The sequence below is a fragment of the Pleurodeles waltl genome, chromosome 11 (genome assembly GCF_031143425.1).
Source record: "Pleurodeles waltl isolate 20211129_DDA chromosome 11, aPleWal1.hap1.20221129, whole genome shotgun sequence".
NCBI lineage: Eukaryota > Metazoa > Chordata > Amphibia > Caudata > Salamandridae > Pleurodeles > Pleurodeles waltl.
This window is the reverse complement of record NC_090450.1, coordinates 707,362,215-707,376,930: the sequence shown is the minus strand read 5'-3', so window position 1 is coordinate 707,376,930 and position 14,716 is coordinate 707,362,215. Positions and strand designations below refer to the sequence as shown.

The window sequence follows — 14,716 nt, the reverse complement described above, 5'->3', positions numbered from 1 at the left end:
GCTCATACAGTCCAAACATCACCCGTACACCACGCCACACTCGCATGCATGCTCTTCAACACCCGTTCACTCACCAAGCACTCCACAGAGATAAGGAACCTACTGCAAGTCCACGCTCCAGACCTGCAATTTATCATAGAAACATGGCTAAACCCAACCTCGGCACCGGTCATCGCTACAGCCGTCCCTGCCGGCTGCAATATGATTAACTAAGACTGTCAACAGAAGCCTGGAGGTGGAGTGGCCATTATATATTCAAAGATACCATCAGCTGCACCACCTACATAGACACCCCCACCAGCTATATGGACCACCTCACGTTCAAGATAAAATCACAGCCAACTTGTCCCTGGGCAGAACGGTCGTATACAGACCACCAGGACCATCAATTACACCATTTACATCACAGACTTTGTTGCACCCCTTATTCTCAAAGACAGCTCCTTCATCCTCCTTGGAGACTTAAACTTTCACCTAGAAGACTGCACCAACCAAAATTTATGGCCCTTCTAGAAAACTTCAGAAACCTTGGCCTCACCCCAGCACATTAACAAACCCATCCACGCCGTTGGACACCTATCAAACCCGATTTTCTCCTCAGTCAGCAGCATCACATTCGGCAAGCCAGCAACAATGACCTGGACAGAGCACACCTCATCAGTTCCAGCATACCCATACCATCACAGATCTACCACCACTGAAACTGCCCAACGCAGCTGGAAAAGTATCTCAGAAGAGGAGCGGGCTTCCGTCTTCTTTGAGCACTAGCCCGAGCACATCAGTGACTTAATGAAAGCTATCAAAATTGTCAACAGCTGGAACACCACATGCACTGACAACCTGGATCCCCCTCAAGAGCAACTCAACAGCAAGAGCCTGACCACTGGCTGGCTGGTACACAGAGCACCTCAGGCAAACAAAATTATACTTCAAGTAACTAGAGTGCCAATGGAGAACAAGCCAAGACACCGCAGATAAAGACATACTCAAATCACTCCAAATTACTCCTGAGACACTACCACCAGCAGATACGAAACACCAGGCACACAGCTCTTGCATATTGTATTATCACCAACACTAACAGCAGCAAAGAATTTCTTTGACATCATCAAATATTTCACTGCATCCCCTGCCGTCTCCAGCAACATCACTCCCTCAAAAAGACTTTTGTAGGAAGCTGTAAGAATTGGTCTGTTAAACAAAATCACCTCCATATACAGCAACCCTCAACTGGCCCCCAGCACTGTTGCAACTCAACTTCCCATCATGGCCAACGAATAAACGCTGATCTCATTGCCTGCCATCATGCCATCACCACTATCAAAATCGCTGCTACCAAGAAGAGAATCCACTTGGGGATTCCATTTGACTCTTACCCCCACCATGCCTGCACCGCCCTTGCCCCCACCATGCCTTCACCTAAGGACTCCTACCAATCAGTGAAGCACTAACACCCATCCTCAATACCTCTATCAACTCAGCCACATTCTCAGACCCCTGGAAACATGCCACGTCATGCCCCTGCTAAAGAAATCATCCACTGACCGAGACACACTTTCCAACTACAGACCCATCTCCCTCCTACCATACCTGGAAAATGTCCTAGAGAAACAAATCAACCAATGTGTGACCGACCACCTCAGCAACCACCAGTTTGACCCCACACAGTCCGAAATCAGGCCCAACCATAGGACAGAAACAACACTCATCGCCTCCACAGATGACATCCACATAATCCTTGACAAAGGAGAGATGGCAGCCCTCATTCTTCTGGGTCTCTCTGCAGCATTTTGCATGATCTCACACACCATCCTCATCAAGCACCTACACAAGATTGGCATCCAAGGACACACTCTACGTTGGATCTGGTCATTCTTAATGGATAGAACACAAGCTGCCAGCATGGTTCCTTACTCCTCAGAACACCACAAGCTCATCTAAGAGTGTTTCAATGTTTAATTGCTCAGCCCCACACTCTTCAACGCACACATGATCCATTTGACCAACATCATCCATGTACATGACATCAACATCCTCTCCTACGCAGAAAACATGCAACAGATACTCTCCCTCTCAGACAAAAAACAAATTCACCACCTGCGTGACTGAAGTAGCTAGGTGGATAAAAGCCAACTGTTTTTAATCTGAACACCAACAAAACAGAAGGAGTGATCTTCGGCAAGAACACCTCACTATGGGACTCCAACTGGTGGCCGGCCGAACTCAGACCCAGTCAGAGAACTCATACAAAAACCCTCAGAATAATCATTGTTAGCAAACTGGACATAACCGCACAAGTCAACATTGTCACTGCATCTTGCTGCCACACCAGCCAGTGTGACTAAATCTTTCTCCCAGTGCATTATGTGCCTATGTTAGCCTTGTGTAAACTGAACATATTGTATCCTCCTTACTGAGCTACAGCCTTCCAAATGAAAAGAACACTTTGACGACCCTTGCCTGAGTGTGTGCCAAAAGAATTTCTTCAAAACCTTCTAAAGAGGATCAAAATATCAGTTACTTCTGTATCGCAGTCACCTGTGATAAGTCTATATAGAGCCATGGAAATGGCCTTATTAAAAAAACAGTCCAACGTTTTGATGTGTTGGTTCTCTCTTGTAATTAGGTTCTGTGTAAAGCTATTTGACCCACGCCCCCCAATTTAAGTCTTGTCTGCATGCTAGAAAACTGCAATATATATGAATGAATGACTAGGGCAAATGTTGGCACTAAACTGATTGAGGTCACTCTGGTCTACACAAGTCTTACCAGAAGCTGAAGCCGGCAATTTGAATGGGTAGCCACATAAAAATTCTACTGATAATTTAGTATGAGGTATTTGATCAGGCTTTCCAGTCTCCTGAGCCTCTTGTAAATGTGAGAACTGCCAATATAATCTGCACACTTCTACACATCCGTCCTGTAAACTGTATGCATGCCTAAATTTGCTACCCCACACCATGTACTGTAATTTTGAAATCTTTTGCCAGGAGTTGATATTTAAGCACCCCATAAACTCTAAACTAAGATCACTAAACCTCTGTCTAAAACTGTGTTCTTGGTAGCCTTTTGTGAACCGAACGGAAGTACTATTGTAGGAGGCTGGCCTGGTTTGTAGTGGGTACCCTAGGTACTTACACCTTATATATTTACCCATGGTTCTAATAATGTAGTGTATGTACATATATGTGTATTCATGTATGTATGTGTATATGTTTCTGTGCTTGGCATGTTCGTGGGTCATTGCATGGCTCCTGGATGGGTTGTTATACTGGATATCTATGAATCCCTGCTCATCTTATCACACTTATCTACCCATCATCAAATGTCATGTCTCTATCAAATTATCCACCATTCCCACTCTGACTCATCCCAAATCCTTTCTACTACTTTCATCTCCTAAATAACTCTGCCTAACCTCTTCCCTCCGCTTCCACATCTAACTCACCAAACCTCACTCTACTACTATGACCTCCCACACAACCCTACTAAATTCTCCCTCATTTATCTCACCCGGCTACTGTGCTCTCCATAACCCTTCCCCACACTTCCTGCCTCCATCCCCCTTTACTCATCCCAAGCCTTTTGGTTGAGTAAATGAGGGATATACTCCCAATTAACACTTCTGGATTTCTTTCCTCCTCCACCCCTCCATTACTCCGGTCAATAATAATACTAAAACTGTACTCATATTTCCCGATACTAATCCATCACTAATTCTTGTTGGGTTCCAGAGTAGCATGCTACTTACCGAAAAGCGCTTCGACGCCTCGTCAGGGGTAGTAAGCGCTATATAAATACTATTACAGTACAGTACAGTACATCTTGAAGATGCTGAAGAAGATCTTCAAATGCCTCCCAAGCAACACCAGAAAAACTGTCACTCATGCCCTGGTCACCACAAGTTGGATTATGGGAACACCCTCTACACTGGGATTGCCAAGCAACTCACTAGAAGACTACAAACCATATAGAACTTGGCAGCCACGCTCATCCTCAACCTCTTATCCAGAACTAACATAATTCCAAACCTCTGGGAACTGCACTGGTTCCTGGTACACAAATGTGTTCAATTCAAACTCCTCACACACACATTCAAGGCTCAACGTAACTCAGGGACCACCTACATGAACAGTCACATCTCCTTCCACCAACCACCCAGATACCTCTGCTCCCAGGACTCCTAGTAACACACATACCATCCATACACAGAACCAGATTAGGGGGTCCAGTATTCTCTTCCCAGTCCACATTAGAGCCTCCTCCTAATAGATAGGACTATGCAAAAACACCTGCTCAGCACCTGGATACCCTTACATATATTACATATACATATAACATAACATGGTAACTAGCCAATGTGTGATATATATATATATATATATATATATATATATATATATTTTTTTTTATATATATATATATATATATATATATATATATATATATATATATATATATATATATATATTCACTTATAAAACCCACAGGCGGCGGTGGTTGGTGGCAGGGCCTGGTCTGTGGCTGACCCCCTATAACCATCCAACCCGGTGCTGTGCATAGGCTTTGGCTGTGCGCAGTGGGAGATGGCCGCTGGTCTTGGTCTGTGGCCAGTCTCTTCAATCAGCCCCCTATAACCACTGAACCCTGTGCCGTGGGCGGCCTTCGGCCATGCGCAGTGGGAGGGGCGGGCAACCCACTATAGCCATCCAACTCATGCCATGAATGGCCGAAGGGTCTGTTTCTCTGGGAGTGATAATAGGTGTGAGAGGGTGTCCCTGGGTGTGAGAGTGTCTGTCTGGGTGTGAGAGTGGGTGCGTGAGTGTCTGAGTGGCTCTGTGAGTGGATGTGTGACGGTCTGAGTGGGTCTGTGAGTGGGTTTGGCAGTGTCTGAGTGGGTCTGTGAGTGGGTGCATCAGTGTCTGAGAGAGTATGTGAGTGGGTGTGTGAGGGTCAGAGTGGGTCTTTGAGTGGGTGTATGAGTGTTTTTCGGGGTGTGTGAGTGGGTACATGAGGGTCTGAGTGGGTGCATGAGTGTCTGAGTGGGTCTGTGAGTAGGTGTATGTGTCCGAGTGGTTCTGTGAGTGGGGAGTGAGGGTCTGAGAGTATTGTTCGGGAGTGTCTGAGTGGTTATGTGAGTGGATGTGTGATGTATGAATGGTTCTGTGAGTGGGTGCATCAGTGTCTGAGTGGGTCTGTGAGTGGTTGCGTTATAATCTGAGTGCGTCTGTAAGTGGATGTGTCAGTGCTTGAGTGGGTATGGAAGGGTCTGAGTGGATGTGTGAGTGGGTGCATGCGTGCCTGTGTGAGCCTGTTTGTTAGTTGGTGTGTGAGTGTCTGAGTGGCTCTTTCAGTAGCTGCATGAGTGTCTGGGTGCTATTATGAGTGAATGAATTAGTGTATAAACGAGTCTGTGAATGTTTTTTTTTAATATTTTCACCAATTTTCAGAATTTGTTGCAACTTTACGTGGGGGGCACACTAAGCACTGCAATGTATTCACAAGTATCGTGCCCTGTGAAAAGAATTACATTTTAAGGTAATAATTTCACCCTCAGAGTTACAAGGATGTTATATTTAGGAAATAGAATTTGAAAAAAACTATGAAATTCACTTGAAAAAACAAAGGGTACGGGGATGTTATAGTTAGGCACACATTTTAAATGTAAAAAAACCATAGAAATTCAGCTGTTATAGTTAGTTATTTCAAGTAACTATAACTCGTGCCCTAAGATAACTATAATTCGCACCCTCACCAGGCACAGTTTTTGCATCAATAATTTTACTGCACATGTTACACTGATATTATCAATGATGTTATAAAAGATGTCCTGAGTGTTGTAGTACATGTGGTATTTAGTAGTGCATGGTGAGGGTGGCAGGGGTCGGCAGTCAACCCCTGATAACAATACATCCCCGTGGAATGTACAGCCTTCAGGCATGTCTGGTGGAGGCTAGCCACAGGACCTGGACTGTTACCATGCCCTGAGGCCTACCCCAAGACACTCATGAAGTGCTTCTTTGGTGGAGAAGTGATCATATTCCTGTTCATCAAGGATGCATTTCCAAAATGTGTGGGAAACACGCTTGAGGGGTCCCTTTAGTAAGCTGTCCATCTTCCTGGTAAAATGAAGGAAAGACGTTGCATATCACTAATGTATATGGGGCAGGGACAAAAGTGTGGGGCTTCTAAGCTATCTTACATACTTGGAGTTTTTAATTTGGATAAGATGATCTCTGGTCTCAGCAGAGAAAGAACCCACTCAGCACAGTCTCTACATGAGATATTGCGCTGAAAAAAACAAAGAATGCACACACTTCCATCAAGGATTACAAATAACTTTTCACAGTGGAAGTGGTGAGAAAAAACAGTTGCTTTGCTTTGTCCATGCCCATAAAATTAGGATGATTAATACTTCACAGAAGTGAAGCTTCAATTTAGGCACCTGCTTTATTTATGTCTGTAAGTGCTTCCCATTGAGGTCTAATTTCTATGAAATGAGCATCCTGCCAGTATGAACTTACAAAAATATGCAGGGCAGCATTCATTATTTTTTTTAAGTCGGGGACAGTGGGAGGAGCCTCAAGGCCCCCATAGTCCCAACCAGCTCCCCGCCTCCTGAGGGAGCTGGCATCATTCCTGCACACAGGGAGTTGCTGAAAATGCAGCTCCCTGCGTGCGGGAGCAATAGTTGTTTCCCTTTCCCTGGCCGCATGTCTGCGGGCAGGGAAAGAGATGTATACTCTGCTTCCAGTAAGTGGAAGCAGTTTGACAGTTCGCGCTTGCTGGAAGCAGAGTGATTGCTTTTGAGTGGTGGAAGATGTCACAGATCTCACCAAGCAAACGCAAACAGCTACCTCCCAAGGGTGGGCATCTTGAGAGGTAGTAGGAGCGGCCCTTGGGGGTGGAAGTCCCCAGAGCCATGTATGGCTCCAGGAAGGGGGTCGTGCAGCCCCCCTCCTTTGATCTGCATGGGCTGGCCCTAGAGGGGTGGGTGTGGGGGGTGTTGGTCCCTGGGGCGTATTTGGCCCAGGAGGTGGGCTACTTCGCCCCTCCTATATTTAAAATGTTATTAGGCCTGGGGAGGTGGTGGTCCCGGGCTTGGGGTCTGCACAGCCCTCCCTATTCAATTATATTATGTGGCTCTGGGGAGGTGGAGGTCCCCAGGGCCCGGGGGTGTCTACGCACCCCCTCCCCTGCATATTTCCAAAATGTAGCCCGAGGTTGGTGGTGGTCCTTGGGGCTTTTAAGAGCCCTGGGAGGGGGTGCCTGTGCGCCCCCTCCTTATTAACTAAACTGCATATGCCCCCAGGACCTCTTCCGTTCAGGGGAAAAATTAAAAGCAAGCATGGGAAACCGTGCTTGTTTTTTTAATTTTTTTTATTTGTGGTGGAATTTGAGAATAGTCACACATTTTGCTGTACATTTTTTTAAAATATGCTTTTTGTGCCCTGGCAGGGTCCAAGGGGCACACCTGGATCAAGGCTAGGGTGTTACAGTATTTCTACTCTGCCCCCTTTTCCTTTTTTTACATTTTGTTTGGTACTCAGCTGAAACTGAGTCCCTAAATGGCTGCCAATACTTCCTGGTTGAATTGTTGGCAGCCAATCAAACCTCTGCACGAGCTTGGGACTATTTGCGAAGTATTTGCACTTCTAGATAAAGAAATTAGGATTTCCTTTAATATCTTGAAAACAGCTTAACGAATTTACACGAAATCACAAAAAGCATGATCTATGGGCTAAAAGCTACCTTTCTGTCAAATTTGGTGTAATTCTGTCCATCACTTTGGGCTGCAGGTGTGACTAAAGACTCTTTGTGGATTAACATGAGAAACACACTTTTCTGACCCTCCCCCTTTTTCTTGGCCCCTGCTCGATGACTCACCTTTTTTGGAAACTAGATACTAACTATGACTACTTATTGGCGACCACCAATAATTGAAATATCTATATATATATATATATATATATATATATATATATATATATATATATATATATATATATATATATACATACATAGTAGGAATATAAAGTTAGAATTGCCACTTACCTGTAGATATTTTTACCTTTACATCATTGTGGTACATTAAATTTACAGTACAACAACCTTATTGGCAAGACAATATTTTTTATACTCTGTATTCTGCAACACCATCCGAGTGGACAGTGGTGGGGCTTCTAACAAATGCATACCAAAAAAATAAGTCTGATTCCTTTCTCCCCTCAGGCACCTCTTGACTATCTCCATTTTCTGACAGGAAGCCATGACAAACAGCCAGGAGTGTACTTTTTTTCTATTCAGGATATGAAAATATCAGCTCTGCGCTGCCATTTCCTTGTCACTCTTTTCTGTGTCAGCCGGACACTAAATGTAACACCTGAGGCTGCACTTACCGTGTTCACCTGGCGCAAAACTGTCCCCTCTGCAAAGAATAGTGGCTTGCGTGTGTCCACAACAATCAGGTCAAAGTAGGTGCGCCAGGAGCGTCGAGGAGCGTTGTGATCCTGCGTGACCAAGAGATACAAAAGGGAGACGTAGTTAGAGGAGGACAGGCAGCCCACGGGGGGGACTGTATTCATCTGTCGACAGTGTGACTGTGGGAGGGGTGGGGGGCATTGAGCGTAGGCCTCTGCTCATCTCTGTTCTTATTAGTGCTTCTCTCATACCCACTTGCCCCTTGCTAATCTCCTTTTTAAGAGAACATTCTGATCATTCCTTTCCATCAATTTTATTCTTATCCCATTGTTAGTTCTAAATGCTTTAGAACTCCACAATCTGTTAAAAAAACAAATTCTCTCCAGAATGATAACTTCTTAGCCTGTCACTCCCCACCAACGTATAGCTCAACATTCCCATTCTCACCTCCCACACCACAAAGATTCCCATAATTTAAACCTACCTGGTCCTTTTGCCTGCAACAGGGACAGTGCTGTCAGACCGCAAGTGGTGCACAGTGTTACATGTCTTTTTCCTCCCAATAGGACAAGTGCAACTACCAATCAAATCCCTTTAGTCCTAATCACCTGAATACACAACCATAAACCCATTTACATACGAGACAAAAGGAATTAACAATTTCGCCTTGGCAGCCGTGCCAACTGCAGGAATTAAGAGTGGTCTTCAGAGATTATCGACCCCAAGTCAACTTCAGCATTTGATCAAAGTTTACACTGCCATTGCAGGCATATCAAAATATTCACTATTAAATACCTGACCTTAGATCACAACGTCTGCTAGGTGATACAACACCTAGCTTGCATTATAATCGGTGCCAGGCCACTAAGCAATAAAAGAATACACATCTGTGATCTGTTACCTATCTCATCCAGGACCTATCACTGGAATTTGGCTAGGGGATAATGTTTCATCTATGTTATATGAGGGAACCCTCGTGGATATCTGGCCTTTTTTCAGAAACCACCTGCATAAGAAGAGCACTAGAGAGGTAACAGTGGCACACGAAATCACTTTACCAACCTCAGCCTCTGAAGACTACTGAGTTTCAGAATATGAACCATCCCTTGCTTGCTGCTCGCTGTCCTTGGTCTACTCTGCAGACTTTCTACTCGTCTATCAAAATCAGCCACACAACCCAGCTTTTTGTGCATGCTCCCCTGGACGCAAAACCTAACACTATCATTGTATTATATGCCATAACGTATGCCTCCTCACTAAGCTTAAACCCTCAATTGCCACTGGGTCACTCACTCCAACAGCCACAGCCTTGATGTTATCTCCACCACAAGACAACTGTTCTTAATTATAGGAAATAACCCCACTACCTGGAGTGATCACCACATCATTTTTAGTGTCAGCCTCCGCATGGTACCCAGCTAACTGTAGGTCTTTTCACAACAACCACTGCTAGACTATGGAAAACCTTTTTCACAAATGCTTTTCAATGACATATCACTGCTTCTTTGCCCTTGGTCCCTACAGTACCCGTGAAGCAGTTCATTGCATAGCGCACAGTGTTTTTTGGCATGCTGCTACCCATAAAAAGCACTATGGTTGCCATCCCATTAATGAAAAGTGGGTTCTTCAGTTCTGATGCACGTTTCTAAAGAACTAAAAAATAGATGCCTTGAAAGGCAACAAATAAAAACAAAAGTAGCTTTCAAGGAAGTGCAACATCTATAAATCATCAATCAAGAAGGCCAAGAGGTCTCATTACTCACTTCCCATCTCAGATGCTACATGCCCAACCTCCCAGCCAGCACGTAGATGACACCTAGGAAGTCTGCAATGTCTTGTTGAACACTTCATCAAAAAAGCTGATAATCTTGAATCACACTTTCTTTAAAAAACAAGCAATAACAGCTCCTAGTTGAAAACTTCACCAAAATGAGCTATCTCTGCCACACAACCTATAGTCTTCTTCAACCTGCTAACAGAAAAAAACAACTAATGCACTAACCAAAGGTATAAATACTGCAGGATCACAAGCTGACTTGTGTCCTGCAAACATCTTCAAAGGTGTTTACTTCGAATCCTCTGCTGCGACACAATGAAAGCAAACTACAGTTCCTCCCTCTCCACTATGAAGTTCCAGGTTGACCTGAAAACATTTTGGATGAAACCCATTCTAAAGATGCAATGGATTCTTTGACTTGCATATAATCTTGCTAGGTTTGTAGGTAACCTCATTGGTACTTTTCCCATATCTCTAGCTCCATCAAAAAGGAAAATGTAAACTACTCTGTAGCCATCTGTTTGTAGCATGCAGTGCTGTAATTGTGCAAGCTCTCCATACTCCTCCTCTCTAGTACTGGGCTTGGACATTTCCAACTTATTTGTTTCGAAGATGTTTGAGTCACAAGATCTGTTGTGACTCCTTCTTTGTTTCAGAATGCATCAGCACTATGGCTCCACTCAGATTGTTTTCTGCTCAGAGGCGGTAGTGTAAATCGAGTGCAGTGTTGATGACAGTGTGTGTTCTGCGTAAGAATGTAAGAACAGTAAAGACATTGAAAACTTGTGATTATTGCAAGCTTCTTGGGAGGAGGGCGGGTGCATGTGAATCTACCACCTTACATATTACAAACGGATGTCAGGATAACCTTTCCACTTCAGAGTGTGCGAGGCTGCAAAGCAGTACCTCGCCACAGTGGTGGCTAGTGAGCAGACGATGCAGATGTCTGAAAAGGTGTTCTTAATACTGCTGACCAACTAGAGCTTGTTGACATGCTATTGTTTCTACACAGTACTGTTTGGTTAAAATGTGTGCCATTGACCAAGCAGCAGACTTGTAAATATCTAGCAGAAATATATCTTCTAAAAAGGCTAATGTGCCTCCCTTTTTACGTTTAAGATGTGCTTTTGGCAGCACAGGTAGAGTGCGCTAGGCTTTAGCAGAGCAGCTTTGAATACATTTAACTATCCACCTAGTAATGCCAGCTTTAAAAATACCACAGCCCTTGTGGGCTTTGGCAAGGTCTACAAAAAGTTGATTCAGCTTTCTGAATGGTTTCGTTATGTTAGTATAATACCAGTTTACTTTTAAGATCCAGAGTGTGAACCGTCCTTTCAGCTACTGACTGGCTGTGGGAAAAAACAGGTTGCTCAATAGGTAGGTTGATATAAAATGATAAGAAAAGTTTGACAGACATTTAGGGTTATTATGAAAATCTACCCTGTTGTTATGTACCTGACTGAATAGTTCCTACATTGTAAGAGCTTTGAGCTCACTAATACATCTGAGTGAGTTTATTGCTTTTATAAAGGCCACTTTCCAAGACAAAAAATGTAAAGCCACACAAGTGCAGAGACTCAAAAGTAGCATCTACAAGTCCTTTGAGGGCCACATTCAGGTTCCATACTGTGCAGCAGGTGCCTTTGGAGGAACTACCTACTTTAACCATTCTGTGGAAGCTTTAATCACAGGGACTCCGAAAAAGATTAAAGCTGTTTTAAAGGTATGCCGCAACTGCAGATGGGTACAGTGGTATGGAAGTGTAAGCTAGGCCTGCCTTGTAAAGATGTAGAAGGCAAGAAACAATCTCTTGAACAGGGACTTTGAACAGGTCCAGCTGTTTTGAAATACACTTGAGTATGAACCTTATCTACCTAGTTACATAACAAGCATGAGTAGTGTATTTCCTGGCCTCTTGTAGAATACCCATGCGCTGCTGTGGGAGATTCTCATAGCCATGCTCTGGGAACTCAGATGCCACATTGCTAGATGGAGCTGTTTGGGATCTCAGATGTCCTAGTTCACCCTGATGCTGAGTGAGAAGGTCCATTCTGACTGGGAGCTTCTTGCAAGAACTGAATGACATCTCGAGGAGCACTGAGTACCAGGGCTGTCCTGCAAGGTTTTGCCGCCACTAGGGTTAGAGTAATGGCCACTTGCCTCATTTTCTTTACCACATACAGGATGAGATGGGGAGGTTGAAAAGTAAAGGCAAATATCCCTGGCCAGTTCATCAACAGTGCATTGCGCATGGAATGTGTGTGTGGGGACATGATTTCGAAGTTTTGACATTTGGCATTTTCTGGAGTGACAAACAGGTCTGTTGTCAGAGTCCACCTGTATCAAAAGTACTTGTGGAGGACTGGAGAATGTAGTTCCCCCCTCTTGGGCCTGTTGAGGCGTCCTACTGAGCAAGTCTGCAAAATTGTTCACCATCATGGTAGATGGTCTGCTAGCAGGTGAATGCTGCAGTGAGTTCCCCAATGCAAAACCAATTGTGCCAGTTGAGAGGGCTGTGGGCAGTACCGCTCTTCCCCACTTCTAGATGTAGAACATGGCTGTCATTTTCTCTGTCACTATAAATATGGATTCCCCCTGGTGAAGAAATGCAGCAAGTGCTAACCTGGTTGATGTGGCGACCCTTGTGCTGTGGAGGCCAAATGCCTTAAATGTTCATCTGCTGGGATCCCCAATCCACGAGAGGGGTATCTGTAGTGATGACCACCTGTGGAAGAGAGTCTATACAGGGCCTCTTGAGCAACAAATTGTTGCTGTTCTACCAACAGAGAGCATGCTAGGCACTGGGTGTCTAGCTTTACCAACACTAGATCCTCCCAGTGCCCTTCAGTTTTTGCCCACTACTGTGAGAGGCACTCTTGTAATGGGCACACATGTAACCTGGAGTGTAGTACATTTTCTATGCAAGAAGCCACCAATCCCAAAGGTTTTATTACAGTGTGCTGCCGACAGCGATGGGACAGTGTGTCTGAGAAAGATGTATTAGCTACTGGAATGCCATCACCCTCTGTTGGTTGGGATATGGTTTTCCTATCCACGCATTGAGGACTGATCCTAGAAAAGGTTGAATTTGTCAGGCTTTGCCAGCTGAGTGTGTGCTAGACACTGTTGTTTGCTATTGCTCTTTATCAGCTAGTCATCTTAGTACAAAAAGATATGAATGACGTGTGCGCAGATTGGCTGCTAAAACAGCCACTTTGTAAATACCCTTGGGGCTCTAGTAAACCCGAAAGGCAAAACCTTGAACTGGTAGAGCTTTACACGTACTACAAAGTGAAGGTACTCATGGTACGCTGCATGGGGATTTAACAGAATGCACAATCCAGATAAAACACTGCCTTGAAGTCCTCCTGGTGTAACAAGAAGATGACATTTTGTAACAGGAGCATGTAAAAATGTTCAGAGGAAGTGAACCGGCTGAGTGGTTGAAGGCTGATAACTGGCCAGAGTGAGCTATCCTTTCAAGGAATAAGAAAGTATAGGGACTGCACCCTTCGCTGACACTGGTGTACGGGAATGGGCTCTACATCTCCCTTTGCTCGGAATCTTGGTACCGCTTCCTCCAGGAGATGAAAGTGGTCCGAACTCAGTACACTATAGTGTGGTGGGATGTTGCGAGGGGGTGTGTGAAATTCAAGGCAGAACCCTTCCCTCACAAAAGAAAAGCCCCCCGATCCAATATGTTTTCCTAGTGTGACAGGAAGGGTGTTATTCTTTCCCTGAAAGGTGGAGTGTGAGTGGGGAAAGAAAGGGGAGTTACTGTTTTATGAAAGGGGAGGCCTTCTACTGCAGACCTCTCTTTGAAAGGACTTACTGTACTGGGGGTCCTGAAAAGGCGGTTGATACTGCTGGTAAGGAGGTCTCTGCCAGAGCTCCATTGTCTGTTCCTCCCATAGTATGCTGCTTACAAAAATTAGACTTTGGAGTGGGCAACTGTAGGGCACCCATTGACTTTGCTGTGTCTCTGTACCCGTTTTGATTTTCTTGAGCATCTGATCGTTCTGTAGGCCAAAAAGATGCTCTCCACAAGAGTTATATTTAGGAGGTACTGTTGCATCTCTCGCCTAAACCCCCACACTCTAAGACAGGTATGCCTGTAAAGGAGGTCAATGGTATTAATCCCTCTAGCTGCTGCATCTGCTGCATCCAGGGGGTAACATATATTGGTGTTACTAATGATTTTGCCCTCTGTGACAAGCTCTTGCCCCCTCTTTTGGCGAGCCTTAGGAAGAAGTTTTATGAGCTCACCCACAACCTCCCAATGCTACCAATTGTACCAGGAAATGAGGCCCAAGAATTGGCCATTTGCCACTGAGTGGCTCCCTACAATGCAACCCTCTAGCCTCCACCATCAATTTTCTTTGACTATTACAGGCAGAAGTCTCCTCTGTGGCATGTGCAGAGGCCCTCTTACAGGCAGTGAATGGTGATAATGTTCCCTCGGACATAAGCCAGGTCCACTGGGGCAGGCTTTTACATTTTATTTCTGAACAAAGAGGT

At 44.6% G+C, this 14,716-nt stretch overlaps 1 protein-coding gene across 2 annotated transcripts in view; it reads right to left on the bottom strand.

Annotated features, from left to right (window-relative positions):
• Positions 1-14,716, bottom strand: part of LOC138266018 (cytosolic purine 5'-nucleotidase-like) — a 289,639-nt gene that overhangs the window by 38,701 nt on the left and 236,222 nt on the right. For both annotated transcript variants that reach the window (XM_069214326.1, XM_069214325.1), the window contains one exon: positions 8,400-8,510. In XM_069214326.1, the coding sequence (XP_069070427.1) occupies positions 8,400-8,510 (111 nt within the window). The remainder of the gene's footprint in view (positions 1-8,399; positions 8,511-14,716) is intronic.